General features: G+C 45.4%; 1 protein-coding gene across 2 annotated transcripts in view; it reads left to right on the top strand.

The window, feature by feature from the left end:
* The window catches only part of LOC135904086 (uncharacterized), a 54,910-nt gene extending 39,903 nt beyond the window's left edge, over positions 1–15,007 (top strand). The window contains exons 2-6 of one of the 2 annotated variants that reach the window (XM_070531882.1): positions 6,385–6,605; positions 8,697–8,924; positions 11,148–11,399; positions 12,443–12,777; positions 14,604–15,007. In XM_070531882.1, the coding sequence (XP_070387983.1) occupies positions 6,492–6,605; positions 8,697–8,924; positions 11,148–11,399; positions 12,443–12,777; positions 14,604–14,901 (1,227 nt within the window). In that variant the 5' untranslated portion in view covers positions 6,385–6,491 and the 3' untranslated portion in view covers positions 14,902–15,007. The remainder of the gene's footprint in view (positions 1–6,384; positions 6,606–8,696; positions 8,925–11,147; positions 11,400–12,442; positions 12,778–14,603) is intronic. The other variant, XM_065434681.2, reaches the window with a different exon arrangement.
* Positions 15,008–21,177: the final 6,170 nt, after the last annotated feature.

The raw sequence follows: 21,177 nt of genomic DNA, 5'->3' as shown, positions 1-21,177 counted from the left end.
GTAGAACATTGCCACAGCAGTTCTCTGTGAAGTTTGCCTGTTGCGGGGAATTAAAAGAGATAAAGTTGATCACGGAGTGCTATTTTTGATAAATGTAAGCGAGATTATGGCAGAAGTGATATTAGTCCATGAAATGCCGGATACATTAAAGTCTGCAATAATGAACACTTTTTGGTTGTTATGCGAAGTTATAACGCTTTCAATTGATGCCAGAATAAGACAAAATGCTGCAGGAGTTACGTCAGGGTCTACATAGAATGCACCAAGCAACAGCCGTTCACCACCTGAACGGCGCATGTCTGTCCAAACTGCCTCATAATCGCACTCTAGATCCAAGCGACGGACACATTATATCATGCTATCAACAGCGACAAGGACATCACCAGACTATATTACGGAGGACAATACAAAGTAGATGCTTTTTCAGATAAAAGCCAGGTCTTCCTGAAAAGAGGAAACGAAAGAAGCAATATGTGAAAGAAAAAAAAAACTGATTGATTTTCATGCGTAAGCCTCGAACATTTTGGTAGAAGATGCATACGTCTGCTGCGTCCCTGATACGCCAGTCTCATTTTGTCTCGTCCTTCGCTGTCGCCTCTTTTTGCTGTTCCTTTCACAAGATCATGTTGTCATGGAGCCTATTACGAAACGGTCTGAAAACCTTGGCCAGAGAGAGTAATCCCTCAGAGGGGTGAAATTGCTGTCGGAGACCTCGACTTGGAACGATGCATGCGTATCGTGTTTCGTTTTCATCCGCTTAACGGACAATGGTGTCAACTCCACAGCAGATAGATGGGCAGCGAGTTGCGAAATTGTTGTGCATGGCGAGAGCTTCAATACTAAAAGTACTTTCGATCTTGCGTGACGTTTAGCGGCAACTAGAGACGCAGTGCCAGATGAGCCGATGCTCATCGTCATAGTCGCTTCTTTGCCACCAGTTCATTGGAGTCCGGTGCACCAGCAGTCCGCAACTTTCTGGAAGTTGTCTGATGGTGAGCAACGTGTTCCCTTGGTGCAGGCTTAGACGTTCTCGCTGCTTCCGACGAGCACTCGGTCGTTAGAGGCGTTTTGTGCTGCGAATCCACATGAGGAAAGCTTGAGGCAGGCGAGCGAAGACGAGTTGGTCACGGAGAGAGCGCACCTCCGCCCGCAGAGCTGTGACAGTCTCGGTGTGGCAAGCATGATCCCGTCCATTCTCCTTCCGCAGTCGGTCATTGTTCTCACGTAGCGCAGCCGCCTCGTCACTTAGGAATCAATCAATCAATCAATCAATCAATCAATCAATCAATCAATCAATCAATCAATCAATCATCAATCAATCGGTCGATCGATCGATCGATCATTTACCATGCCCAGGAAGAACCCTAAGGTGTGAGTGCTGGCCCACGCATACATTGAAAGCCATCAACCAAAAACAAACAAAACAAATCAAACTGCAGAGCAATATCAGTAAGAAAATACAATGATTAAACAGAATAATTATGAAAAGAAGACTGTACGTACAACAAAGTGCAAGGTTAACACAAAGGAAAACGGTATAGAAAAGCGGTAGAACAATGTGTGAAGCTATTGAAATTGAAATTGAAATTAATTTATTCATTATAGATTACAGGTTATACGAAAGAATAATATACAGAAGGAGGTCCCATAGTCAAAGACTGTATCAGAACCTCCTGTTATTTATAAATATGTGTTTTCTAAAGCAACGAGGACAACTACAAATAAAATCATATATAAGGAAACATGGAAGAAAGTAAGTACTGGAGAATGCAAAACAAGATTAGGAGTTACAATAAGCCTAACGAAGGAAATTATACAATTGCAAGGAGCAAATGCAGCAAAACTTAATGAACTAAACGAAATTGACACTAACGGAACAAAAAAAATTTACCCAAACATGCAATACAAACAACAAAAAAATAATTTCAAAATATACATGACCATAAATGCAACAATAGAAACAACAAAAAAAGACTTCGAAATATACATGACCATTAATAAAAAAGAAAGGTATCAAAACAGCGGAATATTTGACGTAATAAGGGTAAAAGAAAAAAAGAAAGAAAAGAAAAACGTTAACGTTAAATATTTTCTGCGAGAAGAAAATTCTTCAGATGTTTTTAAATATAGATGTTGAACGCGAAGTTTTGACGCATAGTGGTATGGAATTGCAAAATGAAAAAGCTGAAAAATGAACTGATTGTTTGCCATAGTTGGTGAGCACCTGAGGTATAATGAGATTATTGTTTAAAGCAAATCTAGTGACATTAGCGTTTGTCAGGAATGTTTTAGGAATTATACAAGAATTATGCAAGAACAACGCAAAGTTAGGAAAAGAACAATGATGGCGAGGTATGAAAATTATTGGGAGAATGAAAATAAGCGTTGTAAAGACTTGGTATTCTGCGGATGGTTAAGTGTAGGTGATGGGATACAAGAACAGGGAAAAGTCTACGTTCTCTAGTGACCTTGTGTGGAATACGAAATATGATACAACTCGGGAGTTGTATCATGTATCACAGTACTTACCGCGCATAGCAAGCAGACTACGAGGACGATTATTGCGGCCTATTATATCAGGAAAAATGATCGTGTTGCGTAAGCATGCCATCATTAAATTTCTATGACAGTGAATTTGAATATATAAACCGCTTCATAGTGTAACATTAGATTACAGGGTTTTGCATTTGTGCACTGATAATGACGCCATCGATGGCAGAGTACGAGGGTATGGGTTGTTGTGCATAAGTTCGTGTATGCCTTCTAATAAGGTTATTTGTGAGTTCAGCGCTGTCGTGTGTGTTTCTTGCCTTTTGTCCTCGTCATCTTACGCTGCCCCTTCAAGATGTTCAACCAGTACCAACTTGCCCAAATGTCGATTCTTCAACTCCGCTAGAGTCGAGCAGGTGAAAACACTGTCCAGATTTACTAGAGTGCTTTCGGATAGTCTTCTAAAATTCCACGGGACGGTCAGAAGCGTTTTTTTTTTTCAATAATGCAATATATGAGTCATGGTCCCGCTTATAAAGGCGTTTGCAGAGAGCCATAAAAAAAGTGTGAACCCAGACTCATGCACGCCATGTATTCAGGCGTTTACACTACAAACAGATGCAGATCGTGTGGCGAGGTTGCCACGCTTAGTCACATGTTATGGGAGTGTTATGGGAGCTCCGACAGGCTAGATCAGCTCGGGATGCACAATAACATAGACGAGATCATAGAAGCGCAGGTGGACAAGCTATCGTCGACCAAGGCTGGCAGGCGAATTCTCGACGAGGTTGGCATGGCTCCTAGGATAATGGAGGACCGGCGCATAACATTCACACGGGAAACGAGGGCGAGCTACTTGGTGATATCCTTCCCGCGAAACGTACATCCACAGCATAACGAGGGTAGACGTAAAGCCCGTGCACGAGTCATGTTGAAGAAAGTTAGGGATGACAGAGACTCCGTGGTCTTTGTCGATGCGGTGCAGTACGGGAACAGGAGAATGTTCGCATTGTCGGTTGTAGACGGCCGGGGGCTGCTTTGCTCCTCCGCCTCGGAAAGAGCGGCCGCCCCGAGTATAGCAGAGCAAATTGCGGTTGCGCTGGCCTTGTTTGACTCAAAGCGTTCGTACATTTACACCGACTAGAGAGACGCAATCAGAGCTTTCGAATCGAATAACCGATTCGAATTGGGGGCGATCTCCACGAATGGAAAAGCTTGCGCGAACATCGGCGTGACGTGGGATGAGGGATCACGTGGACGCAGCGGCCGCGTGGACTGCTTTGGAACCGCCGAAGCGAACTGAAAACGAAAGTTTGAAGTCCCACCTGCGCCGCAGTTTTGATTGAGTGGTGAGGTTTTCCCGCCTTGGGTATCTACTTGACAGCATTTGAAAGTACTATAATAGGTTGTTTCTGGTTTTAGAGGCGTGCAGCATGGCAGGCCGGTGCCGCAGTGCCGGACGTACGCAACGGAGCTTGGTGTCAGCCTTGTTCCCACGTAGCCGCAGTACAAGAAGCGGCGTGAAGCTTGGCTCGCGAAACTTAGAACCGGCAAACAACCATCGGCTACAACTCGGGTATGCAGCAAGCACAGACGCGAGGAATATTTCTGCTACGGTGTCGGTACTGCTATGTTCGGTGAGTAGCAGAAAACGCGCACTGAGATGCTCGCCCACACCCGCTGCCCGGCAAATGTCATGGACTATGAACTTGTTGATGCTAGATTTTGACAAGGTCAATGGAATGTAAAGGGAGCGGTAAGAAGCACATTATAAAAAGGCTTGGCACATGGTCATGTTTGTGTTATGAATTAATGTACTGGATTACGAAAAAGAAGCAGCGGGATATCGCACGCTGAGAAGACCGATAAATATACAGTGTAACGCAACTTGAGAAATAATATTGAAACGTCCAAGAATTTAGAAGAAAAAAGAAAGATTGAATAGTCGCGACGGCACATCAGAGTCGCTGTTGGTGTCGAAGTCTCTGTAGAGAAATTATTTTTGAACAGCCCTGATAGCATCTGCGAAACAATGGTTGCTTGTGTACTGTCAAATGCTAATATTCTGTGGCCTAAGCTCACGGCATGGTGCGAAAACGCGCTAGCAGCGAAAGCAAGAAATTGTGCCTGCACATGCATGCAGACGCGCAGTCGGTTGCTGCGTACCCGTGCTGCATTCTGTTATGCTTCATTCGTTTATGCAGACAGACACTATAATAACATATTTCACATAGTTTGCTATCAGCGTTTGCGTACCTTTCACGCAAGAAGCCGGTTCTAGAGACTCCATCACGGTGAGCGCGCGCAGTGGCATTCAGTGTGCTTATTCGGTAAATAGATATCGTCTGTAAACGATTCTGTGCTTTCAGTTTGCCCAAGAATATTATTTTGACAGTAAAAAACTTCCCTCGTTTTGAGAGTACTTACAGAAACGTCCAGGAGGGCTACCGCATGGTGTTTTTATTGAGCGCTGTAAGCCAAATCTTTGAGGACCGCGCCACGTTATCCCTCATACTATATGTAAGGGCGGCGCTTTCGACAGATGGCGACTCCGTAAGTCCTCGCCCCCAATACGACACGATATATGCGGGTTATATTGCTGCACCATTCTATTACTCAAGTTGCTCATAACTTGACTTACATTCTTGACAAACTTATTCATCAGTATTCTGAGAACGACAGCCCACACACAAATGTGACGAAACAAAACACCGACAGTGCATGGATTTTATTTTAAGTCTTCTCAGTTTTAAATATTAAAAGCGCGAAAGAATAAAGGAAGCCTGAAAATGGCGTAATTTTTTGGCGCGGCTGTGCACTACCACCGGAATCAGTCACGGAAGAGACCGCGTTTCTACCAGAAAGCTCACTATCGTGCATGGCGGACGCCACCAGCGTTTCTCGGTAAACATTACGGTTAAATAAGCTGCAGTTGCCGGGAAGGGTGAGAAGCGGTCAGGGATTTTTAAAGCGAAAGCTTTACTGGCCGCGAACCTGCGATTTCGCCGTGGCGGTGCTCCGAGGAGGCACATGACGTCACAACGCGCGCCTCTCTCTCTCGCTCCCTGGTCACTACTGCGCATGCGCCACTAGTAGCACCGAGCCACAAGTGCTCCGCCTCTGCGCAGCGCCGCGCCTTTCGTCCGCCGCCGTTTGGTATGACGTCACACCACGTTCCTCGTCGTTGCGCTCGCCTCCGCTTGCTTCGCCAGCTGGGTCGCATGCCTGATAACATGTCGGAGGATTCAAAAAGAGAGCTCGCGTGCGCCGCAACCACAGTTGAGGCGGCAGTATGAACGGCGACAATTCTGATAAGCAGGAGCAGGCCTGGAATCGACATCGGAACGAGATGAAGAGGAAACGAATCGCGCAGGAAACAGAGGAACTGCGCGCCGAACGACTGGCTAAACGCCGCAACATAGCTAGACAACCAGACTAACCTGGACGTGCAATCAATATTAACCAAGGCTAACCATGCCTATGCAAGGTATGCCTTAGCTTTCGCTACGCATACCTTGCCATAGCCGAGCTAAGCCACTGCCAATTTTTAATCCTATCACGTTCCACTTTAAAGGCGAAGCTTAATAATAATAATAATAATAATAATAATAATAATAATAATAATAATAATAATAATAATAATCAAATCAATCAAAAGTGTTTATTAATGTGCCCGGGAACAACCTCGAGGGTCTTGTTGCTGGCGCACTCGGCAAAGGAATGCACAGGAAGAATAATGCAAGCTCTCCCACACATACACACGCGCGCGCACACAAAGTAAATTATAATAACAATAATAATAATAATAATAATAATAATAATAATAATAATAATAATAATAATAATCCTCATCATCTTCTCCTATCCCCCATTGGGGTACGTGCCATGTTTAAGGCTCATCGACATCGTAATCGACATCATCCTCAAGGTTTGAACAGCGAGAACACGTACCTCGCAGCCAAGGCCATTTTCAATTCTCCGGCAATCACACCACTCCAACGATGGAATGGGACACGTCAGCGCTGTGGCAGCCGCCCCAGCAGCCACGGCCCCGCCGAAGCGACAGCTTCTCACTTAGCGAAGAGGACTTCCGGCTATCCACTGGCTTGGATCAGGTAGGTGCAGTCGCATTGTGTGGAACGCGGCACGAATGCGCACCGAACACTCTTAAATTACTTTCAGTCGGCGCGCTTCGAGATTTTCAAGTCTGCCTTAAAGTTCTTTGCCACAATTTCGCAAAGTATTGTCTCCCAAGAGTTCTGTTTTATTTTACCTTGATTCCGAACGATAACCAAGCGCGCATCCACAGCACCGCTTTACAAAAGGCTGCTCAGTAGTTTAAGCGCAAGTCCAATATGAAAGGGAACACCTAATCGGCATCTGAGTATCCGTTGTAGCCCACGTGCAACTTCTTACCTCACTTCACATATCTCAAAACATTATGTGGTTTTACGTGCCAAAACCACTTTCTGATTATGAGGCACGCCGTAGTGGGGGACTCCGGAAATTTCGACCGCCTGGGGTTCTTTAACGTGCGCCTAAATCTAAGTACACGGGTGTTTTCGCATTTCGCCCCCATCGAAATGCGGCCGCCGTAGCCGGGATTCGATCCCACGACCTCGTGCTCAGCAGCCGAACACCATAGCCACTGAGCAACCACGGCGGGTCACATATCTCACGTACCAAGCAGTCGTCATGGTAACCTCTCTTTGGTCTGTGACCGAGCTGAACCCTGAGCTTAGTGAGCTATTGCGACATACTTCTGCCAAATTCGTCCACGTTTCCCTACCCCTTATTCGTCCATACATCTTAACACAAGGAGTGCTTTCATGAAGGTGAATAAAGCCATACAAGCTGCAAAGTTCTTGTCTCAGCAATCTTGACGGTTGGAATGTAACGACTCAAATGTAGGTGTCCCACGTGGGCGCTCTACCGTCGCATAATATGTATGCATTAGGCTATGATGTTCCAATCCACCAGTCTATCCAAGGCGAAACATTACTGTTTACAGTGTGGAAAGGGAGCTTGCGCACTTGTATTTCTGATTATAAGTTGAAGATTACTTACACGGCAATTGGTTTATGTTGCTCACAGACCATAAACACTAAGTGTGCTTGTTTAATCGAGGAAGAACAATACCTTTGAAGGCCGCGCCCTGAATTCAACGTTTTCTTGTGCTGTTTGTCCGCTTACTAGAAGACATTACAATACAAGAAGATGCTGTGCTTTAAGTGGTTCGCTGTGATCACACAAACGCCAAGGCAATCCCAGGTTTCCCTAAATATATTCGGGTACCGTAAAAACGGCTCAGACCGTGCTTAACAAAAAAGGTATAGTTCATTGTTAGCAAGATTTAATGTGCCCGTAACACCACGTCGTGCCAACAGCGGCCTTCCCTTGCCGTATCCTGTCCTTGCTCCAGAAGACAACTTCAGATGACGGCCATGAACAACACAACCAGATTATTTTTCTTCTTTGGGTGTCGTTAAATGAATTACAGGCTAGGTTGGAAATATCGTGCTTGCCTAGGAGTTGAAGCGGTGCCCCCATACTGGATATATTTCCATGGCCGACAATTGGACCAAGATAATGCCGCTTACACATCAGCTACATGGACACCGGGAAGGAGGCTGTATATTAGGGCCTGTGGATACAGGGGCAAATAAAATGCAAGCAATCTCTCTGAAGCCTAATCGCCTACAGAAATTACAGTGGAAGTACTAAGGGCCATGTGACCAGGTTTGGCCTAACCCGCACGTTCATTTTAGATAAACCGCGTCGCATCACACCGAAACTGTAGCTCCGATCACAGCTGTACTTCTTCGCGGATATTACCTGCATGTTTGCTTACTTGAGTTCGCTTGTACATGCAAACGACTATACATGTTAAAAATTTGTGCTTCCGACTACAGTGAATGTCATAAAGATACTCGTTTCTTGCTATTCCCTAAATACGGCAGTCTGTGAGGGCTGGCCGGATAATTTCAAGCTATAACGTCTCCTCCAGTCTTTCTTTCATTTCTCTACAGTACTAACTTACAGTTCTCAGTAGAAAGTCACCTACATTGCATACCAAAAGCGCGAGGTATCACTGTTCGTCAGCGTAGCACTTGCCTCATGCATCTAGTTCTTAGTATTCAAACTCATTCAGAAACGCACCTGTCTCACACGCGCACCTGTGAATCCGGCTTCCCGCGCGAGCGCAGGTTCCGCGTATTCTCGTGCGCATGCTGACCAGCATGGCGATGCTGCTGCTGTCTGCGGTGATCGTGGTGTGCATCCACATGTACGCGCGCAGAGTGGCACCTGGCCACGAGTACGTTCCCCTGATGGAGGGAGAGCTGCGCAAGCCTGACCCGCGCAGCCTCGAAATTACGCTGGGCCCGCCGGACACAGATACTCCGGCATCTCACAGGGTGACACGAACGCGCGACGTAAGTCGTTCCATGGCTACGCGCGCAGCGTATTCTGGGGCGCTGTAATGTAAAGCTGCATCCCATTCTTTTTCTATTCCGTTTTTTTCGTTCGACCTCCGCGATTGGTCAAATGTTATGGAACCACGCCTACTTCTCCTGTCTCTCGCGAGACGTCACAGAAACCGCGACAAATTAACTCCCCATTCCAAGGTGGCGAGTACACATTGATTATGAATAATTGGCATAACAAAAGAAAACCCTTTATTTCAGATTATACGCCTTTGGAACATTAACCTTTCGCGATTGGTGAAACTGTTTTCGGGTCACGTCTAGTTCACCTATATGTCACGTGACGTCACAGAACCTCGGAAACTTACCAAGTCAAAGTGACATGCACCCACCAAAGATAACGTAAAACTATTCCAAACTTTTCTATTCCAATTCTGCTATCAGCCCTCCACGATTGGTCAAAAACTTTTTTCGACCACGCCCACTTCACCTGTCTGTCACGCGACGTCACGAAAACCGCGATACCTCCCCATCTGATATGATGTGTACGCGCTGATTATGCATGATTTGAAAGAAAAAAGAAAAACAGTTATTTCTGATTCGACCCCTTTTCGCCATTAGCCCTAGGCTATTGGAAAAAGATGTCGGGCTTCACCCACTTCACCTGCCTGTAACGCGACGTCACTAAACCGCACAAACTCACTGCGTCAAAGTGACGCGTACGCGATAAGATGCATTAATATGCCGAACAAAACTGAATTTTCTTCGGAATAGCCGCAGGCTGCCTCGTTCCGAAAGGAATAAAAGATGGCTGCCGCTGATCGCTTAGACGCTGGCTACTCGCACCTGCCGGAAAGCATGGGTGTATTTGCGTATAATAAAACTTCTTGCGTGGCCGTGTAACGTTTTCGAGCCCTTTCGGCACGTTTACCACCTCATTCTGCCAACTCTTCTTTGCTGAGGGTCAGTTTTAGCGTCATTCGTAAGCTTCTGTTGCATGCCGCCGTGATTTTCGACCAGCCACCGCAAGCTAAGTAAGGGAAAGCCGACCCATCGCAGACGCCGGCACCACCCTCTTCATCCGGTTATCGATTTTCAGTGCACTGGCTCTGCCCCAATGAATCCCACTCCACTTGAGCGTTCTCCTCGCCTCTTGTCAGCCAATTAGATACGACAAGCCGCTCAGTGTAGGCAATGTTATTCGTTTTTCAAGCAAACAAAAGTGACCTCCTATGAACGAGGAGAGCGTTTCATTGGTCTGTTCAGACAACCCTGTGGGTGACCGCCCGGTGCTTGCGTCGGTGGTTACGCAAATTTGACGTCAGGAGATTGGAATAGAAACATATTGGAATAGTTTTACGTTATAGGGCCCCATATTCCGCTCTGATGTGCGGCTCTTAGTGGTTGTGGCAGCTCGAGAAACGAGGACAAGAGCTGCAGTTAAGATAAGTGCTTATCCTTCGTACTCTAAGCACTTCTCATCGCTTGTCACGCTGAAAATGCCATGGAAATGTCTATTGAGATTTCCAAGCCTACGAAATAGTAATCATTAATTGAATCCAACGTCTCTGGTACTTTTGACATGAAATAGAGGAAGTGGTACACTGTACTATGTTTATATCATATATGAAACGTAATTTGTGCGCAAGAAGTTGGAAAATTTACAGACGTTCATATGTGGTAATTAACATCACAGCTGCGGATCCTTTATTTATGATCAGGCAATTTACTACAGAAAATATTAGATCAGTTGCCGCAAATCCAGGTTATTCCACATGTTAGGCAGCGAAAAGCCTTTTCTTCTCACATTTGCTCTGGTTTATTCAATATTCGTTGACCTCTAAAATCTATCACCGAAATTGAGGTGCAGGCAGCAAGGTTTGTTGTGTGCGCTTTTCTGCATCATGCACCAGCAAGTGCATGCAGCGAGATTTAAGTACAGACATACGCCTTCGAGTTCGGCGGCTTCAGTAACGAGCCGCGTCAGAGATTTCGGAGACGATGCCGCAACTAGCTGTATAAATTCATGGAGTGCGTTATGCGCTGCCAACAAATTGCATGGCCACGCGCTCACCCATATTGAAGCATTGGCCTGAGTGAAATTCCTTTTGGCATACAACTGATATCATTCACACAGTTACGCTCCTACATTGCATCATATCAGGTGATGTGATCAGCTCCTGAAGAGTTAGCGTTCCCCGCCGGCAGGTGTAACACTCACTTTACTTCCAGGTATCTGTGGTGGTGACAGAGTTCCACACATCTTCGGAGGCACATAGCTCTCCTCCAACACTGAAGAATACCAAAGCACAAGACAAAAACAAAGCCAACTTGAAGCAGAAAGCGGCGCCGGAGGTGACGCGGAGGCTAACGGTATCATCACTTGCGGCACGGAATTTGTCGCCACTCGTGAACACGGCGCCTTCATTCAAGCAGGACAAATGGAGACCACTCGCCACTCGCAAAGATTTTCCGACCTTGCCTGTACGTATTCCATCGCCGTAAAAAAAAAAGAAAAAATGGGGAGTGCTTTAAGTGCCCGCAGTAGAGACCTTCAATGAACGACCACGCAAGTGCAGGACAGGTATTCCTGAACGTTAAGAAAAAGCTCCTGTCGACCTCTTTATTAAAGAAATACCAACACATTCATATATAACGAAAATAAAGGGCGAGCTTGATCAAAACGGTTTCTATAGGCCGCGTAGAGATCTCGCACTTAGCTCTTCAACTTTCAGAGCGCCTCAAACAGTGGGTATGAGAGTATAAGTAGTATTAAGAATTCAGAAATATGTACGCTGTATACGTGAGAAGTTCAAGAATCGCTCCATTCAGTAGAGCCTCGCTAATACGTTCCAGTTAAGTGCCGTTGCACGTAGTTTCTACACAAGAATCACAGGTTCGTGAAGCAAATTTCCGAGAGATTCGCGAAGAGCCAATAACGATGAGTATCTGTGTTAATATGATGACATTTCAATGTCAGTAACTAATGTTATGACTTTGTGCATTCTTACTGTTTGTGATCGTTGTTGTGACTAGAATTCGCAAAGTTTTGTTGCGGAATTATGACGCTTTCGAAATAGATGCTTCACTGCCGTTGACAGCACTTATACTAAAATGCAATACGTCTCCCAACATTTTTTTTTGTCTCCCGCGAATGTGTGATCGATGGCCATCTGACCCTTGTGTTCATCGTCGGGCATCGAGAAGTCGGAGACTCACAACTGCTGTTTGCAGTGACGATGTTGAGGGAACCTAAGTTTCACTGAAGTGTATGGCTTTTCTTCTCACTCAAATCGTATTTCTTCTCTTATAGCAACAGTAATTTTTTCATGTAACGTAGACGTAAGCTGTGCGTAAGCTGTACTACGCGCGAGTTTAGGTCTAAAACATCAAGGAACACCTCGTTCCCTGTCGGCGTTAGCGTATTTATCATCACGGCGGGCTGAGGAAAATTTTTTCGCATGTGAACTTCTCTTCTTGGATTACGACTGCTGTCGGGTAAGCCTATCGTGGTTTCACTCGCACAGACCGACGGCGCCAAGGGCGACCTCACCTGCTCCGTCGTCCACAAGTCCTTCTGCAAGAATGCCAGCGTGGCACTCACGGCGCAGTTCTTCTACGATCCGGACGAAAAATTGTGCCTGTCGGCGACCGTACACCAGGCCCACGTCTGCAACCGGAGTCCAAACCAGTTTGCCTCCCGGCAGGAATGCGAGGCGGCGTGCGTCAAAAGCGCGCCGGCGCCCGAGCCTCGGTGCTCGGAGCGGCCGCGATTCGTAGCGTGCACGGCTGCAGACGTCCGTCATCCATGGTGGTTCCACGATGGCCACGAATGCGCGCCGTGGTCCTTCGCAGCCGGCAGGTCAGTGGTGGAACTTGCACCCGTATTCGAAAAAAGTTCTTACACTAAAAGTGTTCTAAAGGGCGAATGGCAGTCGATCATGATATCGAACATATTATCAGCGAAGGCATATATTCGGCCAACGGCAAACAGTAATTATGAACGAAAGAAACGCTCTGTGAATTCGTGCCTGAGGCCAAATTCACAAAACATTTATTCGTGTGGGCTGTTCGCCAACGGCTGGTAAGAGAATACCCTTCGCTAAGGATAGGTCTAGTATCAAATACGTGTGATGTCCTCTTGAAAATTCTAGCCTCAATTTTCTTTTTGAGCGCCAACGTATATTTGGTGTTGCGGCACCTTGGGTTATCGTGTGACCATGTGATGCCATGATAGCCATGCAGATATCAGCTGAAGCGCGTACAACGCATCATAGGTACTTAATTTGTTAAGCATGTAGAACACGTGGCGGACAGTATTAAAGCGCTAATTTGAGCTTACGCCGATTGATCACCACGCCGAAAATATGTCGAAAACAGCATGTGATTATGGCATTACGACACGTGATTACCGCGCTATATAGCTGCAGTCCCTGTTGGTCTATCTCCATATGTTTTGGTGTACATTGACCTTTTCATTAGCGTTGCGCTTTAGCGCTTCTAGCCTTACCCCGAGACAACACCAAATATAGCTCGTGGTTAAACTTCCTTGTTGCATGCCTGATGCTAAAGCAAATATCTATATGTACGCTCTTTGTCGAAACTCGAAGCCACTGAGTGAGCAAGTGGCATATGTAACTTCACTATGTTGTAAGGTTCTTTTTGCATGCTTGAAAGTCTAAAGCTTTCGAAAGCAAACAACACTGTCTCTCTCGGTCTCTAAGATACTATAAATATCGCCGCATCCTGCAAGCGTTAAAACACGCAGCGCCAAAGACAAGATACATAGAAAGACAGCACCAAATTTGGAATCCGTTCTTCGTGCTAGCGGATATTTCCAGATCTTAAATTCAAAAAGTAACCACGATGTTCTCTACACAATTCCAAATATTAGCCAGCTTAGGCCGTCGCTAAAGAAGGCAACCAAAAATTTGCGTAATCCAAATCAGCAAATCAGCAAATATAAAGATCAGTAGAATTTATTAAACGAACCCTCACTGCAATCTACTGTATGTATATAGGAGGAACACTTTTCCCTCACTGAATGTTATTGAAGTTTAAAGTATTGTGCAAAAAAAATGACTCTCTATAGAAAAATAACTACCGTATAGACTCGTGTAAGGACCGCACCCGGTTAAGGGCCACACCCCCAATTGGCAGCCCTAAATTTGGGCAAAAAATGTTCCAAAGGAGAAGCAATTGGGTTCAGTATCCCGATGCCGCGCGCATGCATCGGCAAATTTTCGCCTGCTGCCTACTTCCGCGTACCGCTACTGGATGGCGAGAGCTGCGCATTGGCCTCTTATGCAATGGTACATCCAGGGCGTGCACAAATCTCGGCACCATTTCGCCCGAAAGATTCGGTCCCGTGTACGGGCCGCACCTCGTAAAAATTATGCATCAAGTGCGGCCCCTACACGAGTTTATACGGCATGTGGTATGTTAGGGTATATTATGTTGCCTGGACCTTGGTTGAAAATAGTCAAGAAGTATGAAGCAACAGAAGAGTCATAGTTTTCACGGCTAACAAAACCCCCCTCCCCAGAAATACAAGCAAAATGAAAGTTGTTTGTGCAAAGTATCCGAACATGATTACCTGGGTACTGTCGTTTAGTGCCTGACGTCGCTACCGCGATTTTTTTTTTCGTAGTTCTTTTCCTTATGAAATTGTTGTAAACATTGTGGCAGGTGCCCCGTCGCTTCGGCTCCCGTCTTCAGCAACATGGACGAGTGCAGCGCGCAGTGCGGCGACGCCCAGAATCGCCGGATGCGGGGCTGCCTGCTTCCCGATTCACAAACGTGCACGTTCCGGCAGCTTCGGCGACCGTTCTTTGCGGTGCCCAAGGGCGAAGATGGTGGAGCGTTCGAGTGCCACAAGGTGGCGCCACATTTTCTCGTCCGCCACCGCTGCATCCTCGGCCCCAATGGTTTCACCAGCTGGGAAGAGTGCGACAAGACGTGCCATCAGCGCACGTTGCAGCGATGATAGCACTCGAAGCAGCTTTCTCGGTGCCGAGAGGAAGCAAGCCGCAGTCGATGACGACGGCTCCTCTCCACGTTTATGTAATAGGGAAAAAATTGATTAGTTTATATTCCTCCGACTTTTGTTTCATTCCCCTAAAGCTGTGCGCAGTGTGGAGATGCTTGCGCCTGCATAGTATAGTGATCGCATGCACGATATCCGGTCTGGTTTGTAAATAATAATCTTTTTGTCGCATTACGGACGAAAGAAAATGATAGGTCGATGCTATTTTAAAATCCGATTGGGTGCGTATTTTTTCTGCGTTGTTCGCAGATTGAAATCGTTGCCAGTGCGTAACCAGAAATATTTTTCAGCGAGCATCGGTGAATGGTCAGGGGGGGGCGGGGGGGGGGGCAGTGCACGCACTTAACTGCAAACAAGAGGGAAGAGGGCAGGCGCCTGCATGTGCAGAAATATCTTCTTTCTTTTTTGAGGGGGCGGGGCGAGGTAACATGCCCCGTGCATGTTACCCTTGCTATACCTTACTCTTGCTATAGCGCTGTGTTTTCTTGGCATGAACCATCCTGTTCATGTTCGTGCGGGCTAACCCCTGGGTACGTTAGTGCTTCGTTAAGGAAAAACTAGAAACTAGAAGCTCTATGCTGCTGAGTTTTGATGCTTGTGCTGATTGTTTAATGCGCTAGTGTACTGCACCACCCTTCTCCCTGTGGTTGCTCTCCTTTTTACTTTTGTTTTGTCCCCTACTTTCTTTTTATTGCTTCACCAGTCATTTATTGCGCAGCGAGCATCGGTCACACGTAGTTGCTGGCGAAAACCTCGCCCTCCTATTTGCTGTGGGACTATTTGCTGTAGCACCGCCGCGCCCAAGTCCGCGCGTGGCATGCGTGTGAATACATATTCAGACGAGATTGTCCGAATATATACGACGCGGGTTCGATTTTGACGAGCACCAGAGAAATTTAACTATTTTTTTTTTCATTGAAGAGCGGCACATACCCAGGGACCCAAGTTCCCTCCACAAAGGCACCAAATGCTCTAAAGGGTAGGCAGGGCAGGCAAGGCAGGCAAGGCAGGCAAGGCAGGCAAGGCAGGCAAGGCAGGCAAGGCAGGCAAGCAAGGCAGGCAAGCAAGCAAGGCAGGCAAGCAAGCAAGGCAGGCCGGCAAGCAAGGCAAACAAGGCAAGCAAGGCAAGCAAGGCAAGCAAGGCAAGCAAGGCAAGGCAGGCAAGCAAGGCAGGCAAGCAAGGCAGGCAAGCAAGGCAGGCAAGCAAGGCAGGCAGGCAGGCAGGCAGGCAGGCAGGCAAGGCAACCAAGGCAGGGAAGCAAGGCAGGCAAGGCAGGCAAGAGAAAGAGAGGGAGAGAAAATAATGCAGAGAAAGGCAGGGAGGTTAACCAGAGGTAGTTCCGGTTGGCTACCCTGCGCAGGGGGAAGGGTTAAGAGGGATAAAAAGAGTAACAGAGTGGAAGGGGGTGATAGAAAGAAAGGGAGACAAGCACGAACGAAGCGCGTGCACTATAGAGCGGTAGGGGGCAGCATTCTTAGAGTCTGTCGTGAAGCCCCGTTGAGCGCAAGAACCTTAATAGCGCGAGTAGGGCCTTCAACGCGGATGTTCTTTCGGAGAATTGGCCTAAAGCTTTTAGTTCTGAAAGTGGACAAATGTCCAACTGGTCCAATACTCTGCACATCACTTGTCTCTAAGCACTGTATCGCGGGCAAACACATATAATGTGTGCGAGCGTCTCGTCAATGTTACATGTGTCGCACGTGGGGCTGTTGGCCATTCTTATGAGGAAAGCATAGGCATTTGTAAAGGCAACGCCTAGCCGCAGACGGTAGAGCATGGTCTGTTCACGTCGTGGTAATCCAAGCGGGAGGTGCATCCGTACACTCTTAGCACGGTAACGTTTGATGTTACCTTTATTTGCAAGTAACCTCTAACATAGAGGTTACGAGGTTGCTAAACCAACTTGATATTTGTGTTTTTGTCAATTTCAGTCGTGGCTAGAAGTTACATGTGTCGAAGAAGGCTATTTTAGAGGTTACTTCAACGCCAAATGTCTCGTAACCTTTAGATCGTAACTGATATAAAGAAAGTTGTAATTCGTGGTTCATCAGGGGACCTATTGTATGGATTGGAAGCTTGCTGATTATTGTGTCGCATTGGCGATTCTGGTGTGATATTTTCAGCCAGGACTAACGTGTAAAATATGGTGTGCGGCCGCGGGACGGAGGCAGGTTGGGCTAAATTAAGATGTTATTTTTCCAGTCGGTATGTTTGTTTTCGCCATATAAAGAAAGCTTAAATCTTACACGAGCACATGCTCAAGTCAACCAGCAGCAATTCAGTGACCAATTTTATATACTGCATACATGTCATTAAAATGTAAAAGCAAGCCACAGAAACATTAAACATACATCGGAGAATATTGTGGCAAACGATGTTGTGGCATCAATTGTAACTACTGTTCAGTGTGAAGGAAAGCCTACCGCTACCACTGCAGGCATTTTACACCGTGGTATAAAACCTGCCTGCAGAAAAACTAAACGCAGATGCATTATGGTGATTTAATATACATTTGTACCCAATAATTTTTTTTTAATTTGAACTCAACGCTTCCTTTAGTCGCATTTGTAATCTTCTCCTGAAACACGACACCCTTTGACAGCAGGACGCACATTGAAGGGTGCACGCGGGCGCACGCTGGAATACTGTAAAAGCACGACGACCGACAGAATGAAAGCGCCGAGCAGGCCCAATAACTATTCTGTAGGGGAGCAAAATGTTTTGTACACTGCAACAGAAAGTAATATGCCGCTGTTTTTTTTTTCCTTTCTAACGCATAATAGGAGGTGGTTCCTAAACTGCAGCAAATGTCGGCTTCCTTAAAGAGAACGCCAGACACGCACCGCTTGCTCGCTTGCTAACACGCGATAATGACGCCGCTACATTCACATGACAGCGGGTGACAGCCGCTCCAGTAAGGTCTCATAGAGAGATGAACGTGCACCCACGGTATCAGGCCACAATGGCGGCCGGCCAAATGAGTAGAGAGAAAACATACAAATACAAACGAACGGTAACATACTTAAACTACAGAATATTAGAATCTTGATATACTGTTACGTGACACCTTGGCGGAACTGTAGCATCATTATTGTTTTTATTTGCGCTCTGTAGATGGACGCCATAATTAAACACGCTTCAGCTTCAGCCAAACGCGAGCGCAGTCATATCTCCTCTGCGTTGTGTAGCTCTCAAGAAACATGCCGGGAGGAGCATCGCTGATGCCATCTTTTGTAACGGTCGTGTCGCGCTTTGTTTCATCGCTTTAACCACGTTTAAACGCTCCCCGCTTTTGTGGTCTGCGCTTATCAAGCGTGTTGTGTGTCTGAGTCGCTCGTGACGCGTGGGACAGTTACCAAAAATACTCCTAAAGGCGCGCGAGCCGCTGAAAAGAAGCACTGCCGCCGTGGAGCAGCGACATATTGGCGCGCTGGGTGGCACTGGCCGCTGCAAGGAGCGGCATTGCCGGTGGAATATGGTAAAGGTGCTTCGCTTACGCGAGAGTGGTGAGCATCACTTATGTTGTGACTGCTGTAACGAATACTGAAGACAGCAATAAATGTGACCCAGGTAAGCAATGCTTCTTGTTGAATTGTTTATTTGCTGGTGTGTGTGTGTGCGTGTGTGTGTGTGTGTGTGTGTGTGTGTGTGTGTGTGTGTGTGTGTGTGTGTGTGTGTGTGTGTGTGTGTGTGTGTGTGTGTGTGTGTGTGTGTGTCGTATATTTTACCGTCAATTCATGCTCATGCTTACGCTACTGAGTTTTATTGAAGCGCACTACTCTCTCGCTCTTCATAAACACGTTTTTTTTTTCTCTATGAGTCACCGTGTTGGTTATTCTTAAAGCTCGAGTACATGTTGCACTTTTCTGCGTACGCAGAGCACTAGACCTCATGCACGGAACTGGTCTTTTGTGCTGATATGGTCATGTTTACAAATGAATTGTGAACTACCCTTAATTAAAGAATAATAATTACAGTAGTTCATTTCGTAATCACATGATATCGCGTTTTTACTGTTAAACTGTCACATTCTTCCGGTGTTGTTTTTTTTACTGAAGGGGAGTACGAACTGACTTGGAAATTATTTTCATGATTAGTTTCAATTGATTAATATTTTTTTTTAAATACGCAACCTTGAATATTTATTGTTACCTAAATGTCCTTGACAGAGCATACTTAAATTTTGCGGGTTTAATTATATGTTCTGTGGTAATATTTTGTCTGTGGTTAATTTATGCCTCTCTCATTACATGTTGATAGCTGTTTGCAGTGCGATTTAAACAAGTCAATATAAGAGTTTAAGATTACTATTCTGTTCTTGTAGGCTCTACTGGAGAACGGGGAAATAACAACTGACATACTGGCCGCAAACAGACATGAGTGCGCTTTCAACAAGGCTGAGATCGTCTTCCTTATGATAGCATAAAACTTATATGTACTTCTATTTAGACATATTTTACACGAACCTTCAACATTTATATCAGTTTGCATCATTCCTGGTGCCGCTGTAGCAATAAATGTGTTCTGCCACGCTGAGCTGTGCTCGAAGGTTTTTTTTCATTATTGCTTCATGGCCGTGAAGAAAAAAAAAGAGAGCAACCTTGAGCTCCCAAACTGTCCGTGTATAAACGTACATAGCATCTATAGATGCCATAGGTGTCCTGTTAGTGTCACATGGCATTCTGTGATCCTGATACATTATCGCAGTAAAACAAAGCGAAAAGCTTCTATCATGTTTAGACGATAGCCTGTTAAACAATATCAGCGTGCTTTAAAGTAGACTTTGAGAGTGAATACTTGTGGTGCCAGCAATAGAAATGTATATAACAACGTGATCAAACTCGGTAGCCTTGATTTTCTATTTGCAATATGAGCATTTACTTTAAATACCTACAAATGTTAACTAGTGAGCTATACTTTATTTAAGGTGCTACTTGATATTTGTGGTGGCCTGTGTGTTGTATCACGCAAGTGCCACAATTGAAGTGTGATGATCTTACTATATTACCTTGCTACAGATTAGTCAGCATGTTTGAAATATTCGGCTGGTATATTTGCTAAGATTTTAGTAATAGCTCGCATGTATGCAAGCATTGCTTGTACTACTTGGATGAACATGTATAGACGCGTAATTTCAACATCCATTCTTAATTTTATTCTTGTTCAATTACAGCATGAAAGGCTGCTGTTTTGTCTCCCTCCCGCTTTCCCTATAATAATGACTTGGAAGCGCTGTACATGGTTCTATGGTAGTGTTTCTTTTTCAGATGGTACCCATAATCAAACATATATAATCTTGCATTTTTCATTTGCTATATTGCTTTTGTAGTGTCTTTGGAACCATATTCTTAATCTACCCCAGGGTGTGCAACTATCCTTGTGTGGTCTTCAAAGGTGATGTAACAATTGTCCCATTCCTGTTGTTGTGCCTGTAACATCATGGTGCAGTTCAAATTTTCCTGGTTTTCTTGTTTGCTAACCGCAGCGCAAACTTATACAGACAGTTAACAGCATTTCACTGATGTCATGTATAGCTCATAGTGTATTATGATGCAAATGTTACTACTTTTGAGAGATGCTTATTGCTCACATGCACAGATAAAATGCTTCCTCCAGTGCTACATGGATATGTATAGAGCATTAATTTCAAAATTTGTTTTTTATGTTATCTTTGTTGAGACGTAGGCTGAAAGACTAGTTTTTGGTCTTGATGCCAATTTACATATATGTTGGCATGGACGCATGCATGACTTCATGACCACGTCTTCTTTTTTAGGTGTTGCCATAGCAGAAACTCTGTATATTTTTTTGCATTTGCTAGATTGCATTGGGAGCGTCTTTATTGTCTTGCTCTAAAGCTGCGCAGGATGTGTAAAGCTTCTTTTTTTCGGTAGTGTCCAAGGTGGATCTGAACACAAGTGTCCAATTCATGCCTTAGTGCCTGCAATCTCATATACTTAACCTGTGCCTTGTTTTCTTGCTTCCTGACTGCAGTACGAACTTTTACATACATTTAACTCGGATTTAATGATGACATGCATGGCTCAAACACCGTGATATGATACAAGTCATTTCCTGTGATATTATGCAAGTAATACCATTCTTTTGAAGTTTCAAATCTAGCCATGTGCCAGCAAGGCGTACTGTATTTGTGGTGTATCCTATGTTGTATTTTCTAATAAAAATATTGCATTCTAAACAACCCTAAATTATAG

Source organism: Dermacentor albipictus, chromosome 1 (assembly GCF_038994185.2).
Source record: "Dermacentor albipictus isolate Rhodes 1998 colony chromosome 1, USDA_Dalb.pri_finalv2, whole genome shotgun sequence".
NCBI lineage: Eukaryota > Metazoa > Arthropoda > Arachnida > Ixodida > Ixodidae > Dermacentor > Dermacentor albipictus.
Note: the sequence above shows the minus strand (reverse complement) of the source record. Positions and strands in the feature narration are given on the sequence as shown.